Consider the following 17093-nt stretch of genomic DNA (forward strand, 5'->3'; position numbering starts at 1 on the left):
GCCCTGTTCCTTAAGTTCTTGAGTAAAAAGAGCTTTGGGCAGCTTGTGAAACCAGGCACCTTCTGCGCTGGCTCACCTATGTCGGACACGGGGATTTCTTCCGAGAGCACTTTGCGACGCCACCAGACCCGCCGCACCGTGGAGGGCCGAGGTTACGGAGCTGAGTAGTGTTAATGGGAACCTGAAAGTGCTTTGAAAAACGTTTCTGTTCCTTACAACCTTGTTTTGCTCTTCTGTACTAAACCCGACCCCCTGCCTCCAAAGGCCTGGTGCTGCGTGACGCGCTCGGCAGACACGGCCCTACCGTGTGGCGACACTTGCAGCGGTCACGCGCGGCCGGAGGCCCGACCGGGCCTCATGACAGTGAGGTCATCCAGGGAAAAGTGACGCTGCTCTTTTATGTTTGAGTAGTCGCTCGCCCTCTGGAAAGACAAAATACAGTGGCCAGAGAGGAGGAATGCTTGTGCCAGCCAGGTTTCCCTGGGCTGTGTGGAGGTGGTGCCATCTGTCCCCAGCCCCTGGACTTGTCCTCCGAAGCGGGAGCCGTTATGCACGTGCAGAGGGCCAGGTGTTTAACAGCAGTAATAACGAACCTGCAGTCAGCTACTGTCATGGTATTTTCCAAGGCAGGAATAACCAGTTGTCACCGGCAGTGCCTGAAGAGACCCATGAAGAGAAACTTGGCTGCTGTGAGGGGTGGTCCGTGTCTGAAACAAGCTCAAATAACTGAATTTCATTGCTTTGAATTTTTTTGGTTAGTCCTAAAAGATTCTCCCATGATCTATAGAAAGAACAGAGGCTTTTTCAAGTGTAGGACAGCCAAAGATCTTACCAGGGAGTCACGCAGGGCTGGCGAGGAGCAGGGCTGGCATTTGTCGTGGGGAGAAAATGCCCATGGGAACCCATGGCCCAGTTAGATCCAAGTCATGGTCTCCTGGAAAGATCAGTAGCCACGGCTTTTCCAGAGAGCTAATGCAGGACGGAATTGAAAAACCTGTTTAATTTAAATCCATAACATACATCTGATTCAGTGCAGGTGCTGGGAGTTACAGTGTGCCAATTAGAGAAATTCAGCTGAGACATTAACTTAGATGTGCTGTCAAAAGATCAGCTTTCAAACACACTTTTATAAAAATTGCCTAAAAGGCAGCAAATGAGAATTCTACAGTCCATTCCCGAAGCTGCTAGGCAAAGTCTGTAAAAATAAAAGGATTGTGTGTATATGGGGAAAAACACCTTGGGTGTCTCTGTGCTGCACAGCCACCCAGTGAAGGGGCAGTGCAAGACGTGCGCTGTGACTAAGGTCTCATTAATGGAGGTGTTCCCGTAATTAGAGGTGCTGCAAAATCTCTGCCTCCTTTGCATGTAAATTAGGGCTTTAAGGATATTTTGTTTACTTGGCTTTCTGCTTGGAATTTGCTACCTTATAGCATATGTAAGTCACACTTTAACTGAAAGGATACAATTAACTGAGACTCTTTTTCCATGTCGGGACAACAGAATTTCCAGAATACAAAAGGAGTATTCATTTATATTAGAAATGTTACTTTGTGGTAACACATGAGATTTTAAATTGCTGACCTCCTAGGAATATGTCATTCTGACAAAGCAGGCTGCACACCAAGAGAGAAGATAAAGAACCTGTTTATAAACTGTGCTACTTTAAAATTATTTGCAAGAAAATGGTTATACTTTCAGCTTTTTCAAATCATTGGAACATTTATTAATTTTAAATTTGCTATGGCTTATCTATGTAGGAGTTATCATTTGGGTCTCTTCAAACTATGCCAATACTAAAAGCTTAACTAGATATTATGACATTAGATTTTTATCTATTTTATTTTACATTGATTTTGCTCATAGAATCTCTAAGGTACTTGCAGAGGGGGATAGATTTCCAGGGAGTAATAGGCACTTGCTTTTCAAACCCTTTTCTTAAAGGTATTTTGGACTGAAAAGTGAAATCAATGATCTCTCTTAGAAGTGTCAGCCTCTGCGATTCTGGAACCTGGTTAGATGAGCAGAAAAATGAGCTCAGAAGTCCTTTAATCATAGACTGTTGCCTTCAAATACTTCTTAAAACACTAGTCAAGCTTGCTCACATTTTTTTAATGAACATAATTACAAGCTAATGAGCAAGTGCAATTCTCATGCAAAAGGTTATCTGCAACTTTCAACAAATATGTCGAAAAGCTGATAGTGAATTCTTCTTTGGCTGGATTCACTAGATAAGTAGTAAAGGATTTTTATTGCATATAGTACTGCAATTAAATATGAAATTCTAACGAGGATGAGCCCTAGAAATGAGTGGGACTAATTTATGGGGTTTTGATCTGTCCCAGTGCCAATCAGTAGTGATGTTCTGTGAACAGGTTTCACTCTGGCTGCCTGAAGGTTAATGCGTGCTCGGTAGGCAGCCAGGAGTCCTTAGAATGGAAAATTGCCAATACACCTTCAGTGGGACATTGCACAGAGCTTTTATTTTTTCAGTCCAGTAACATGAAAGCTGAAAGGAGAATGTACAAACTTCGAGTAATTTTAGTCAGCAGTAAAATGCGGCTTGTGCTTGTTCAGAGCTGACAGCTTCCCAAGTGAGAGGGAGACACTGATGATTATCCGCTGAAGGAGTTAGAATTGTTTTGAATTTGATTGATGTAGCGCATAATTTTCTTGTAAATCAGATTATATTTGGCTGCTTACAAATATCCGGAAATTTTTCCTCAAGGGCACAGGACACTGTGAGTGTGTTTGTGTGTGGATTATAAACATGCCTCTGATTTAGCTGTGAACTGTCAGCTGGAAACACTGGTTTGAACTGAACTGATACTTTTCTTTAGCTTGCAATTTGGCAGAGATATTTAATTATTCAACAGATAAATGTGATATGTATTATGTATAGGATAGACAATCCAAAGATGCTCATTTTGTGACAAGGCTTTGGGGTATTTATGGTGATGACTCTCAGCATTTTATATATATTAAAATCCATTTGCCTTCTTTTGGTGAAGCCCTGAGCTGTTGACAAAAACAGAAGTTTCTCAGCAGATTTCACCGAGTGCTGGAATTTCACCCACGGGAGGTAATTGCTTCCCAAGGCTCTGGTTTTGTCCTGGCGCAGGGAGCTGCGGAGGGGCTCGCACTGCGCCGGGGCTCCCACTCCCCTGCAGCTGTGTTGTTTGCACAACGCAACAGATTATCCTCAGCTCTTTGTTTCTCTTGCTTTTCCCAGCCCATTTCACACTGTAAATGTAAATGTTGTGCAGCAGGGACTTCAGAGTTTGCTTTACGAGTGTATAGGATGAGGCACAGCCCTCACTCCCGATTTGTAATTAGTACCTGTAGGAAATGAGTGACGTTAAATAATAACTTGGTGCTGGAAATGCTTAGGACCTTTAATTGCTCTGTTTCGCTGTGGCTTTTGGAAGTCGCTGAACTATGTCCTGCTGTGCCCTCTGTGACTGTTGGGTCCCAGAGCCAGGCTTGTTCATCTCCCTGGGACTTGCAAAATCCTCAAGTGCCGTTTGGGAAATTCCTCGAGCCGTCAGGAGGAGGAGACCTGCAGCGCGGCATCCCTTTCCCCTCAAGGACTTGGGTGTTCGTCGCCTGCTCTCTGTCTCCTCCGCTACGTGCAGAGCAGCTTTGGGCTCTGGGGTGCTCTGACTTCCTCCCCATGCAGCAGCACCGGGTGCCAACGGTGCGGGGCCGCCGCAGCGGTGCCAGCGGCGGGTGCAGGGCACGGTGTGGTGCAGCTGCAGGGCCAGTGTCACCTGGGCACACGCCTGGTGTCTGCTGGACCCGCTGCGGGTTTGTAGCCTTGCTGTGTCTCTGTTACAGGGTTCCGTAACCTGCACGTGGACGACCAGATGTCCATAATCCAGTACTCTTGGATGGGTCTTATGGTTTTTGCCATGGGGTGGAGATCTTTCACCAACGTCAATTCCAGGATGCTCTACTTCGCTCCAGATTTGGTCTTCAACGAGTAAGTGCTCCCCAGGGGCAGCATGGTGTTTGGCTCCCATGGGTCCTGGGCGAGGAATGGGGCGGCGAGGAAGGTGCTGCGGGCGGCCGCGCGGGCTGCGCGGAACAACCTGCTGTGGGCTCACCCGGCCAGCTCCAGGGGTGCTGCTGGGTCCGCAGAGCAGCCCGGCAGCAGGGCCAGGAGCAGCCCAGGAGCTGCAGAGCTCCTGCCCTTCCTGCCCTTCCCTCCGAGCCGCTGTCGTGTAGACTCCCCGTGCCGGCTCCGGAGGAGCAGTTCACCTGGAGCTGCCTCCTTTTCCAGGGTTTCCTGTTCTCAGCTCCACAGGGCTGTGGCCGTGAGCAGACAACATGTGAGCGAAGGGAAAGAGCGGGGGAGAGGTGCTTTATCTTGGGGGGACACGGGACGACGCTTCTGCAGCTGGAAGTTAAGGAGCAGACACACCACGGTCCTGACCCAGCTGCACGGCTGGAGAAGCCAAAATGGGAAATCCCGGGAAGCAGAGGGCTGTGCCCGGGCACTCGGCTCCCTCCGCTCCGTCCCCCGGAGCTGCAGGGGGTGTCAGGGCCTGCTCTGATGGGGCTGCAGCCTCTGCAGAAGGACGAGGGCAGGGGAGGTGGAGAACATGGGTGTCCTGACGTGTGTGTGGAGCTTCCCAGGTGCTCCGGGGCTCCCTGTGCCGTGATCGCTGCAGTGATCTCCTGTTGTTGCTGACACAAAGACAGGGTCTGTAGGAAATGTTTTTGTTCTTCCTGGGTAATCCCAAAATGCTCTTCTCGGTCACGGCCTTGGAGAGAAAACCCTGTTCCTTTACAGATCAGTATGAGGGTGATTGCCAGGACACTGCTTTGCTGTTTCAAACAGAAGAGATCAGTTCCTGATGGTTGCGCTCTGATTTGACATGGGCTCAGCCTTGGGGAGGTTTTCTTGACACTAGGGTAGCAAGGTTTGGAATAAAGAAGCAGTGAAGTAGCAACCATACACCTGCTTGGGCACTGCGGTCACATCTCGCATCCCCTTGGGACAGCCCGGGTTAGCGAGGCATGGCAGTGATTTTCAGGAAAGGAGTGGATCAAATGCAAATCCCAGCAAATCCCGGGCAGCCGCCCCTTTGCGGGCAGCGGGATTCGCAGGGTGTTGACCGCGTTCCCCTGGGCCGCGCGGCGGTGCGTGTCGCTGGGCCGGGCAGGAGCGTCGCCGGCAGCGCAGCAGCCTCCGCGGCAGCGCTGTGTCCACCCGCCAGGTACCGCATGCACAAGTCCAGGATGTACAGCCAGTGCGTCAGGATGCGGCACCTCTCTCAGGAGTTCGGGTGGCTTCAGATCACGCCCCAGGAGTTTCTCTGCATGAAGGCGCTGCTCTTCTTCAGTATTAGTAAGTGCTGTGATCCCTATCCCGCTCCATCACCCGGAGGCATCGCTGCTTTCCCTGTGCCTGTGCGTGACTCCGCATCCTCCTTCGGCTTCACCTGCCCGTTCCCCAGCTTTCTTGTACCCCTTTCTTCTCTCGTTCCTCCGCTCTCTCGCAATGGTGACTGTTCCCTCTCCTTGCTCCGTTAAGTTCCCGTGGATGGCCTGAAGAACCAGAAGCTCTTTGATGAGCTTCGAATGAATTATATAAAGGAACTCGACCGCATCATCGCATGCAAGAGGAAGAACCCTACCTCCTGCTCTCGGCGGTTTTACCAGCTCACCAAGGTCCTGGACTCCGTGCATCCGGTAAGAGCGCACGCAGCCGTGTCCGCCGCGATCCTTCAGAGTGGGGCCTGGGGGAGAATGGGAGAGTCTTGGTGGCATCAGGAGGTAGCCCTGTAACTCCTGGACATGTAAAACAGTGTTTATGACATTCCTACCTGTAGTTATTTCTTTAGTGGCTTTCTTCTGTCATGGTGTCCATGTCCTGGGTGAAGCCTGGAGGCGGGTTTTGTCCTGGTCACATTCGGATGCTCTTGTTACTGAAAGAGCAAAGGAAACAAGTGTGCAGGAGCATGCAGCAGTGACAGTCCTGTCACCCACGTCACATCACTGCTGGGGACTAGCAGAGCAGGCGACAGGAGCATTGCCCGGTGCCACCGCAAGGGCCTGTGTGCGCAGGGAGAAGCACCAAGGCAGATGAGGTTGATTCTGCAGTGTGGATCCCATTAAGCTGGGGTGCTCCTTGCTGCTGCCCCTCGCGTGGCTGCGGGACGAGGAGCGGAGGCGCCGCCGCTTGCAGTTTGGCACACGATTGCCAGCGTTGCAGCACAGCAGGAAAAGACAGTGACTGCCTCTGCGCAGGGCTGGACGTTGGCTGCGTCCCTGGGTAGGGACCCTCCTGGGCTTCCACTCATGGCTTTCCTTTCTGTAACATAAAAGCTCCCTTATAGATAATTCTTGTCTGTTGTCAGGCTTAGCCAGGTAGCCCAAAGTCTCAATGTCCTAATGAACACAGGGAAAAACTTCCTTCCTGGGGGCACTGGGCCAGGTGGCCCGGAGAGGCTGTGCAGTCTGCGCCCTTGGAGATGACCCGTCTGGACAAGGGCCTGGACTGCCCTGCTCGAGCAGGAGGCCTGGAGTGGATGAGCTCTGAGGATCCCTTCCAGTCTCAGCAGTTCTGCACGTTTTCTGTATCACGTCAATAGAAGAATATTCTCTGTTGTGACTTAAAATTGTACTGGTGAAGCATGACTTCCTGTGTGCTGGGGATTGGCTCCACAACTGCACAGTTAAAAGGAAAAGGTGGTTCTGAATAAGCAAACTCAGCAGCCTCTTCATACACATGAAGGCACGTTTTTGTAGGAGTGGACGTGCCCTTTTTGCACAGTGTCACTTTGTGAGAGCCTGTCCAGCCCTGGTAGCCTGTGTCAGCCCGTGTCTCCTCAGTACCTCTGCAGAGCAATTGCTTAACAGAGAGTTTCCACTTATTAGTGCTCCCTTTTTTCCTAGATTGCCAAGGATCTGCATCAGTTTACATTTGACCTTTTGATTAAGGCACATATGGTCAGCGTGGACTACCCTGAAATGATGGCCGAGATCATCTCCGTGCAGGTTCCCAAGATCCTGTCTGGCAAAGTCAAGCCCATCTACTTCCACGCGCAGTGACGCGCCGGAGGGAGCTCCTGTTCTGCCGCCCCCATCGCAGCCATCTCCTGCCTCTAACTCTGCACTACTGCACTGCAGTGCCTTGGGAGCCCGGCCAGGGGCCGTGCCGGAGCGGCCGCGGCCGCCGCGATGCCTCCGCTTCCCGCGGTGCCTCCAGACTGACCGAGCCGCCACAGCTCTGCCCGCGCGGGGCTGCTCTGGCCGCCCCGCCGCGCTGCCAGGAGACCCTGTTTACACGCTCGAGTTTGTTTCCTATGGTGACTTTTAGTGGCCCACAGCCACTGGGAATGACGGATCGGGAGAAATGCCACCAGCTGTCTTTTCGTTTCATTTTGTTTCTCCTTTCTTCTTTCTGTGAGACAATTCAAGGCAAGAAGCAGGCCGGACCTCTGGGCTCGGGCGTGGGTGACTTTTCTGGCCTCCTCTAGGTCCTTTATCTGCATCATGGTGCTGGACAGCAGCTGAGTCCTGGTGTGCGGCGCTGAAGCAGGCACAGGTCCGGGCCAGGGCCTGGGCTGAACTCACCACCTTGGTCACCGCGTGGGCTCCGGCGCCCGCGGCGAGCAGTGCCGTGAGCGGCCGTGCGGGCAGGGTGCCGCTGCAGAGCTCAGCGCCCCATCCCGGTGCTGCACGGCTCCCCCACGTGCAGCCGGAACCCCCTCCACAAGTGCCTGCAGGGTCTTGAGCATCAGCTGCCCCGGCCTGCCCGAGGGCCCCGCGTCCCGTCACCGCATCCCACTGCCCCGCAGAGCTTTGCCGCCGCCAAGCATGTGGTGCCAGGCAGCTGGACGGGCCTGTCAGGACCGAGTGACCGTGGGGCGGCCCCAGTCACGGTTGCAGCCCGAAGATGCGTGTGTCAAGCGGTCTGGCAGCGCCTGGCATCCGGAGATGTGTTGAGGCCTCCTCGGGCGCCCTCGCCCCCAGCAGCAGCTGTGGGACACAGGGACATGGCCGCGCGCTGCTGCGGCCCTGCCTGGCACCCCGCGTGCAGGGGAGGTGTTGGCGGCTGTGAGGACGTGTTTGCTTGGTGGAGTCCCCCGGTCCCACTGGGTCTCGCGGCCCCGCTGAGCCGCCCGTGAGGCCGCAGGCCCCGCTGCCATCTGTGGAGATGCCAAGGCGCAATCCTGGCCAGTGCCGTGTGCCCGATGCCCTGCAAGGCCCTGCTGGCTGCCACCGCCCAGCAGGTACTGGCCACACTGGGGCTCTGCAGAGCCCGCGCGAGCAGAGCGCAGTGCCCCACTCCGGGGACGTGGCCGTCACAGTCCGGCTGGGTAAGGGCACAGCGAGAGCGTGAGCTGTCGGCTTTCCTGACGGCGTCAGTGGTGCTTTGGGAGAAAGGGGGCCGTGAAAATGGAAGGAAGATCCGTCCTTGGCGCCGTGAGTGTTGCCCTCCTGCCCTGTGTGGATCGGCCCCTGCGCTTCCTCCTGCCGTCCCTCCGTGTCAGTGGAGTCGGCGGGCAGCTTTCCTGAACGCCAGCCGAGTCACTGCTGCACAGGGCTGCACGCGTCCTGCCTGTTGATGTCTGCGAATGAACCAGCTAGGAGACCTGCCAGTGCCACGTGTGTCCGTCCCTTCCTGAGGCCTTCCTGGCTGCTGCCAGCGAGCGTGGTGGATGTGGGCTGGTAGTGCGCCCAGTTGGTCGTCAGCAGGACGAGGTTTATGGTCACTGTGAAGAGCTGCTGGAGAGAGCACTGCGCGCTGCACCGGCTCAAGGCAACAGCCGTTGGTGAGAGGGGAGCTTCCCTCTGCTGGGAGCCCGGGAAGAAATAAAATGTAGTAAGAAGGCTGCAAGCACTAACCTGCAGCGAGAGCATAGGCCCGAGGAGGAGGATGCATGCCTGTGTGTCACGGCCTGGCGAATGCAGCTCATGTGCATGTTGCTCATGTGCTCCTCTGCAGCTGCCAGAGAGTGGCTCGAATGCCCAGAGCTGCCCTGGAGCCTGCGGAGGGTTAGTTATCGTCTCTGTCCGGCCAGTGGATTCTCGGTATTTGGCTTCTGCAGAAACTGGAAAAAAAGACATAAGAAACACCAAAGTCCAGACCCTGCCATGTTCCTTTGTACATTGTGTTTCCCTTTGCATTTCCATGCTCACTTTTGCTTTAATAAAGCAAACAGCCTCTCGGCATCTACGTGAGGATGTAGATGTTGTCCTTGGCTCCAGGGCTGGAGGCAGCCGTTGATCGTAGCCTCCAAGCAGAGGGTGGCCCTGCCCGGAGGAGCCGCAGGACCCTGCTGGGCTCCGCAGGGGCCGAGAGCCTGCAAGGAACTGCTGCGTGCGGGGCCCGGGGCTGTTTTGCACGGGGGCATGAGGGGCAGCGGCTGCAGGACGAGGCCGCGTTCGCCATGTGGGCAGCACCGCGCGGTGCCGTTGAGGGGGCGAATGCAGCAGCTCCTCGGGGCTGGCCAGCCTGCAGCACCCGCCTGCTCCCAGCTGCGGCCGCTGGGGATCTGTGTAATAAAAACCTCCCAGGCAGGCCCCTGGTGCGGGGCCTGGCGAGGCGGCGGGAGCCCCGGTGTGCTCGTCACCGTTTTGTTTTCACTCCCATGGAAGTCACAGGCAGCTTTGGACTTTGACTGGGAAGAGCGAGAGCCTGTCAGGCCGGAGCCATGGAGGAGGAGGAGGATGCTCATCACCGCCACCCCGCGCTCTGTGCCCCTCTGTAGACGTTGCAGTAACATCTGTCTGTTCAAGGTGTGTGTTAAGATCCATCCCATTTTATATTGCTGAAGAAACCGGTTTGACACAAGGCTCTGAGAAAAGACTTGGTGCTCCTAAGTACTCTTCAGGAGATGGCTCAGTATGAGGCAGTGTTAATGGCAGCCCTTGCGTTAAACGTGGGTTTTGTTCAAATCCAGCCAAGCTTCTGAGACCGCTCCTTGCATGGGCAGTGGGCACATGGGCAGCGACATGGGAGTTGGTACTGGTCTGTCTTGCTCCTAACAGGTTCTGAGATGGGGCAGCACTTGCATCCCAGGCACCTGTGCCCATGGCTGCTCCGCAGCTCCCGGGGGTGGGCAGCGCTCCGGAGCTGTGGAACGACTGTACTGGGGAGGAGCGGGAAGCGGGAGTGGGAATGCTGCTTGGTGCCAAGGCCACCTGCACAGGGAGGAGCAGGATGGGCACCTGCACAGGGAGGAGCAGGATGGGGTGGCGGGAGGCGCATGGGCAGATGGGGTGATGCAATGGGGCCATGCAACAGGATGATGCGACGGGAGGGAACGGCACCAAGGAGGTGTCGCCAGGCTCAGGGAGCCTGCGGTTGCTCGTGCTCTGTTGAACGGCCGGGCCCCGCACTCACGATTCACGACTGTCCCCACACACGTGGAACCACAGCCCATCCAGAGCCAGCTGCTCTCTGGGCCGGGCATTTCACGTTCTGTGGCAAGTCAAAGCTGCTCTTATTTGTTCCTGTGTCTCTGTAATAAAAGCCTTCTCTATGCGGATATTTTTTCTCTGTAAGAAGCCAAAACTCTCGGTGCTGCTGCCTGTGGCCTGGCCTCGGTGACGGCAGCACCATGCGCGGTGCCAGGCGGTGGCTGCGCTGCCACAGCTGGCACAGGCGGCAGAACCGGCACAGCTGGCACAGGCAGCCGGTCCCGCCGCCCGCGGCGCAGGAGCCTGCGGCAGGGGCGCAGCCTTCGCCCTCCTCCGTGCAGCAGTGAGGGGCCCTGCCCGGCCAAGCTGCCCGTCCCCACACCCCCGCCACACTACAGCCCTGGGCGTCTACCCACATTAACAGCATGTGAGGCCAAATTCTGCTGCTAGAGCTTGACGTGAGCCGGATTGCGGCACAGACTTTCTGTTTTTCTTTTGGAACTGTGATCTGGCCCTCAGCGCAGGGAATAAGGAACATGAGGGAGGCCTGCAATGTTACCGAGACTGGCGAGCAAGGGGCATCCTTCTGCCCTGCCAAGGACAGGGGCCGGGCAGGCCCAGGAGAGCGCCAAGACTCAGACATCCACATGCACCTCGGCTCGTCCTTGCCGACAGCCTCACCGGCCCCGGGACGAGGTGCCCCGGCCGTGCTGCCCCGGGGAGTCTTTAGCTTTTGGCTATTTTAGTCCCCGCTTGGGTCCCGCTTGGGCAGGCAGCCGATTGGGACGGACCTTCCTGCTTGGTGTTCAGCTCTTTTTGTAAACTCGAATCTGTCGTTGCTCTAAGTACAATAAAAGGCAGAAACGTGTTTGTTGGAGCGCTGCTGTGTGCGTGTATTTGGCTTTCCTTTCAGTTACATGCATGGACAATGTTATCCAGTGTGACAAATATTAGCTATTGGAGATGCCAGGAATAATTGGGTCATTTTTCAGCGGACAAGGCTGTATGTTGGGTTATTCATAGGCTACTTTTCACAGTCAGATTTTGCTATTAATCACCTGTCTGAACTGTTCATTCATTTACACATCAATTGACTAATCTTTTCAGATATGCCTCTTGGAGTCTTTTAAAATTGAATTACATTTGATTAATGTATTTCTCAAAGCAAGGAGCTAATAAAGGCCAGTGTCCTCCTCTCGTTGTGCTTGGTCGGTGTCTTTGCGGGCAGTTGTACCCCTGTTCTGCTGCAGCCCCATTGCGCTCTGCACGGCATGCGGAGGACGCTGCTGTCAGCGCAGTGCGAAGCCCAGATGTGCATGCTGCACAAAGCTGGACTTGGTCACTCTTAAATGAGACAAACCAAAGAGCTTGGGGAAAAAAAGAAAATCCTCCTCCTTCCCCGTTAGCTGGAAATGCCTCGTGTGTGGTTGCACAGCAGCAGTGCATGTGCCAGTACCTTGCAGCGCACAGGGAAAAATGTGCTTTGCGGTACAGCCTGCTGTGCATGTGCAGGATCATGTTTAGTCATCCGCAGGGAAGCTGGCCCCAGACCTTTGAGTCACAGCTAAAAATAAAGATGTCATTTTCAAAATTAATCCTTAGTAGATATTTCTATATGGAAAATGCTGCTGGTCACGGGCTATGCTGGCATGCCAGGTATCTGCTGACGCCTCTGGGGCGCAGATGGCCACCGATGTCCCCGGGACACCCGGGCCCTGCGGCTCCGCACTGCTCTCCCTGTGTCTCAGCTATGCTCCGGCCTCGTGGCATTTGCCCGGGTGGGACTAGTGACAAATATTCGGCCTGTCCTCGAAGGGCTGGCTTGGACCTACCCTGGCAGCCGGGTACTGCGGGCGCCCGACCGAGCATCCGCTGCGTCACTAGGACTAGCACTGTTTGCTAGGACTGTCCTGAGTGCAGCCAGCAGACGATTTTTAAAAGCAGTGCGACCTTCCGTTTCACTGAGCGCTGAGGATGCGGCTGGGCCTCTCATGTGGGCCAGGGCTCGTGGCTCTGCAGCACGGACACAGCTGTGCCGGCTGCCCCGAGCCCGGCTCCTGCACGCAGGCAGCGCTGGGATGTGCTGCCCTAACCCGGCCGGCCGGCTGCACCCGCCAGGAACAGCCGCGGGGACCCGGCTGGCAGCGCGCGGACACAGGGAGCCGCCAGCACGCAGGCATGCGCCTGTGTGTGTCCCCGTGCACATGTGTGCATGTAATGTGTTTGCATGTGCACATGTATGCACAGCCCCCATGTGCACGCCTATGCATGAGTGTGAGTCCCTGTGCACATATGTGTGTGCCCATGCACACATGTATGTGCATGACTCTGTGTGTGTGTGTGTGTGCGCCAGCCCATGCATTGAGAGCTCTGCACAGGCCTCGTGCTCCTGACCAGAAGCAGCTCCAAGCTGGCCCAGGGGGTGCCCAAGGCTCCTTCCTCGACACCGTGAGGCTCCTGGTGTGACCAATGTCCCTACCAGGGCACGGGGCCTGGGCCCAGTGGCGTCTCGCCCACTGCTGGCGCTGCTTCCCAGAGCTCCGAGCTGTGGGTAAAGGCATGGAGCTCCCAGGCCGCAGAGTGGCACCGGTGGCTCCCGCTGGGTCACACTGACCGGAGGCTGTGACCCGCTCCCAGCTCGTCCCCGTCCCAAAGTGCTGCGGCTGGCGGCTTCCTCCAGCCACCCTGAGAGCGTGAGGCAAACAAAAGCACCGCAGAGTTTATTGCTCCAAGGCATCCTGGTTTTTGCAGCCACTCACAAGATATTTTCCTGCAGCAGCCGTGGTTTAGCGGCACAGATGCTGCCCCAGCCCAAACCTCTCCTGTGTTGTGTGTGCCCCGGCCTCCCCCTTGCCGGGCCCAGCAGCAGCCCTGCAGCGCTGGGCTTGGCATGTTTTCCTCTGCTGAAGAGCTGCCAGGTTGCACTTACTGTGGAAAAACATTTTTCTTGCTCAGACTCAATGCAAACACTCGTGCAGCGCCAGCCACGGTGCCACTGAGCACCTGGCTGCATCTGCTGCGTGGGAGCTCCCACCTCCCTGGGGACAGAGCAGGTTTGGAGCAGTGGCCCCAGCGACCCCGAGCCCCAGGGATGGGGCCTGGTCATTGCGCTACCGCGGCCAAGGGCAGGGCCGTGTCCATGGCCACGGTCACGGTCACCACCACGGTCACGGCCACAGCCCTGGCGCCGCCTTCCCGCCTGCTCGGCCCGGCCCCAGTGCTGCAGCTCCGGCCGGACGGCGCCCGTGGGCTGCGGGGGCCACTGGCTCGTCGGGATCAGCCAGGGGGACGTGTCCTCTGCGAGGAAGCAGCCGGGGACACGGCTGCAGCAAGAAGGCAGCCGCTCCTGGAGCGACGCAAAGAGGCCCAGGTCTCTGGAGCCCGGAGGGGCCGACTGGATGAGCACCCGTGCGCACGGAGCCAGACCCGGAGCTGGAGCCGGATCGGGAGCTGGATGTGGAGCTGGATCTGGAGCACTACCAGTCCCAGGAGCAGCCCCGATGGCCATGCAAACCCTGCGGCGCACGGGAGCCCAGGCGCAGCGGGATGGCAGTGCGGTGCCTTTGGGGTTCCCTATCGGCCACCCCTTCCCCAGACTTCCCAGGAGTGGTCGGGTCCCTCCCGAGAGGTTGTTCTGGGTGAGCCCCGCCAGGAGCTGCAGGAGGGAAACGTCGCCTCCCTGAGCCCGTCCAGGGCAGAGCCTGAGGCCAGGCGCCGCGGGTCGTGCAGGGCCCGGCATCGCCACCCCAGCGCCCACGTTTGTCACTGTCCAGACCGGCCCAGCTGCCCCGGTGCAGCCCCCGCGGCCCCGCTGCAGCGCCCGGCTTGAGCCCCCCAATGGGCCTGGAAGGAGCTGCTTCCCTCCCCTGCTCCCAGGGCCAGGCTGCAAACCCCAGGGCGCTCCCTTTCTGCCCCGCGCCACCTCTGTCCCCCAGGCACCCAGGGCAGCAATGGTGCAGCTGGCGGCATGAGCGGGACAGGAGGGGCTGGTGCCTGTGACGCCGCAGGCGCTGTGCGCCCGCAGAGCCAGCTACGAAGGCTCCCGGCACCCAGGAAAATGCTAAAACCAGGGAGGCGGCCGCGGCTGGTGGCAAAGCAGGGAAGCAGCTCGTTCCCTGCAGGCAGGTAAACACGAGTGCACAGGAACGGAGCTCCTGGCTCCAGCAGCCATCGGAGAAGCCTCCACAGCTGCCAGGGCCACTAAGAAGGAGGCTGCGGGGACGTCCCCGGAGCACGAGGAGCAGCGTGGAGCAGGGCGCTGCGGAGGAAGCGGGACTCCAGCCCGCAGGCCACACGCACCCCTCGGACAGCCGCGTTCCTGGCCCACGGGGGAGCTCAGTCCCGAGGAGCAATGAGATGAAGAGAATTCCCATAAAGCCAAACATGATGATCCCATTCCCCATCCCCCCAGGTCCACCCCTGCCTGCCTTAGCACAAGCAGGGTTTTCAGTAATGTATACTACTCTCTTAAACACTGAATAAAACACACTACCACTTACTTAGCAAGGAAAACGTAACATATTGAAAGGAGCTCTCATGGTGAGGAGGGCCAACCCAAACTTTGGTCCACTGTATCTCTGCATCTTCCCATCCACTGGGAATCAGTTCCCTGCATTTTGACTGAAGTGTCAGCCCAAGAGTCCCCCTGCCGCGGCAGATTTCACAGAGTGAGCAGGTAAAGGCTGCTCTCGGCCTCTGCAGTCCCTTCCATGCCCATGGATGTCCTCTGTTGGCTTTCACCCAGCAGTGCCAATCCTGCTGGTCACCTGCGAGGGCAAATGAGCATCCTTTACACATGGCCTGTGTAGACAAGAACGATGGAAGGGCTGTGAACAGTTCAAAACAAACAAGTAGGTAGGGTCTTCTCTCCATTTTTATCTCCCTCTCTTCTAATTTCTTGAGCTGCTAATGACAGCATGCTCTGAAATCATCGTCCGGTAAGATAGCTGCTCTCCAGGGTCATATGGTCTGGAAGAATCTTAGCTGCGAGATGTCCTTTTCATGAGCACAGAAAGTCTCCTGGGTCCAGCCGGGCTTCGGTGGTTAAAAAGTCTGAAAGAAGAAAACAAGGAAGGCAGCAAGAAAGGGAGCGAGTTCCTCAGTGACAGCAAAACCACGGCCGGAGCAAACCCGGATTTCAGCTCCCGCGTTCTCAGCGCTCCCGCGCATGGTCAGAGCAGCAGGAAGGGGGGCGGCCGCAGAAGGGGCCGGATTCAGCACCCTGCACGGAGAGGACGGGCCCCTTCGGGTCTCTACCTCCCCCCTGCAAGGCCCTCCTCCAGGAAGAGCCTTTTGAGGTGCACAGCGCTGCCACGCTGCTGCCACTCCTGATGCCAAATGTGTGCTTTAGCTGATTATGGTCTTAAACACATACCTTTAACCTCAGCTGTCATCACCTGGGAGCCTGCCTTGTGGTGATGAAGAACTATGCAAAAGGTGGCAGAAGAGATAAAAAAGATTAATGCAAACAGCAAGCCTAAACCCAGCCCTGTGAATCTAAATAGAGGAAGGGGTAAGCAGTCAGGTCAGTGGTATTTTTTCAGTATGTCAGGGGAAGAAATAACTGTTGGCACCAGCAGATACTCAGTATTGACCAGTTGTTCAAAGACGCGCATGCAAAGACCTGCTTGCACTTTGGGCAGAGGTCAGCGGTCCTGGGGAGCAGGACATTGAAGCTTATTTGCTCTAGGTGGCCCTGCTTGGGCAGGAGGGTTGGACTAGATGATCTCCAAGGTCCCCTCCAACCCCAACCGTTCTGTGATTCTGTGCTCTGAGCAGACACCAGCATAAAGGAAACACCACAGACACTATCATAAATGACACACCACAGTGCATGTCATCCCAGCCTAGCCTGAAGGGCTGACATTGATGCCAACGTTTCACGTATTACACCAAAATTATTTGTGTGGAGCTGTGTTCTGCAAATACATTATGTGTAGGTCTGTTTTTGTGTGTGGAGACTGCCTTGCACTCGCAAGGATCTAACCAGACTTTCGCATCTTCCCTATGATCTTTTCATCTCTGCCCTTCACAAAGGCTGAGAGAGCAGCGCACTGTGCACCACACTAACTTGGATCCACACACCCATCAGATGAACCCACAGATCTGTTCATTACCTAGCAGATCATACTCAAATTACAAAAACTGTATCTGGATTTATATTTTGTACCTTGTGCTCTTTGTTTAGCTCCAGGGTTTTGCCTGAGCCCTGTCTCCTACCCAAGAATGGTACAGACAAGAAAGGAGAGCGTGGGGCTCCTGTACTGATTAGTTCTGCTTGGGAGGGAGCATCGCCCTACACAGAGGCCCTGCTCTTATTTACGTATCTGAGTTTCAGCCTTCTTACTTGCTGGTTCTTCGGGAAGCCGTCTCAAAGAACTTCGTCCTGGAGGCCACACTGTAAACAGAATGAGGAAATCATTTCAGCTGTCTGAAGACAAGGCAATTTGGTAGCTAGACCTTATGTATGCTGAGAAAGAGAGCAGTACCATCAGAAGACACTGAGAACAGCTGCCCATCGCTTCCTAACCACGTGCGTTCTGGCTGATGCGGCTGGCACGCTCCTCTTGCTCTCAGTTCTGTTTCACTCTTCGCTTGCCTAATTCAGAGCAGTGACAGCTCTTGACCGCTGGCTCGGGCAGGATCGCTCAGAGTTTGTGGTGACCCTATCAGGCAATCGGCAGCTAGAGCCGTCCGCAGCCCAGCGGGAATGACATGGA

General features: G+C 55.9%; 2 protein-coding genes across 2 annotated transcripts in view; one reads left to right on the top strand and one right to left on the bottom strand.

Annotated features, from left to right (window-relative positions):
- The first annotated feature begins 3837 nt into the window (after positions 1-3837).
- AR (androgen receptor) lies at positions 3838-7063 on the top strand. The gene is made up of 4 exons (XM_088526845.1): positions 3838-3979; positions 5220-5350; positions 5537-5694; positions 6901-7063. The coding sequence occupies exons 1-4, from the start codon at positions 3864-3866 to the stop codon at positions 7054-7056; spliced, it is 561 nt and encodes a 186-aa protein (XP_088382971.1). The 5' UTR covers positions 3838-3863; the 3' UTR covers positions 7057-7063.
- An 8233-nt stretch (positions 7064-15296) lies between these two features.
- The window catches only part of OPHN1 (oligophrenin 1), a 58711-nt gene continuing 56914 nt past the window's right edge, over positions 15297-17093 (bottom strand). The window contains exons 22-24 of the mRNA XM_088526843.1: positions 16721-16771; positions 15749-15799; positions 15297-15426 (exon numbers count right to left, since the gene is read on the bottom strand). Of these exons, the coding sequence (XP_088382969.1) occupies positions 15757-15799; positions 16721-16771 (94 nt within the window). The 3' untranslated portion in view covers positions 15297-15426; positions 15749-15756. The remainder of the gene's footprint in view (positions 15427-15748; positions 15800-16720; positions 16772-17093) is intronic.

This window comes from Tinamus guttatus, unplaced genomic scaffold (genome assembly GCF_059628265.1).
Source record: "Tinamus guttatus ecotype Peru unplaced genomic scaffold, ASM5962826v1 Tinamus_guttatus_pri_ptg000256l, whole genome shotgun sequence".
Lineage (NCBI taxonomy): Eukaryota > Metazoa > Chordata > Aves > Tinamiformes > Tinamidae > Tinamus > Tinamus guttatus.

What these genes read in the sequence shown, in the direction of transcription:
- AR (XM_088526845.1), top strand. Translation starts at nt 3,864, where the DNA reads ATGTCCATAATCCAGTACTCTTGGATGGGTCTTATGGTTTTTGCCATG. An exon ending in GCTGCTCTTCTTCAGTATTA is followed by an intron (nt 5,351 to 5,536) that starts GTAAGTGCTGTG and finishes TGCTCCGTTAAG; the next exon opens with TTCCCGTGGATGGCCTGAAG. An exon ending in TCCTGGACTCCGTGCATCCG is followed by an intron (nt 5,695 to 6,900) that starts GTAAGAGCGCAC and finishes CTTTTTTCCTAG; the next exon opens with ATTGCCAAGGATCTGCATCA.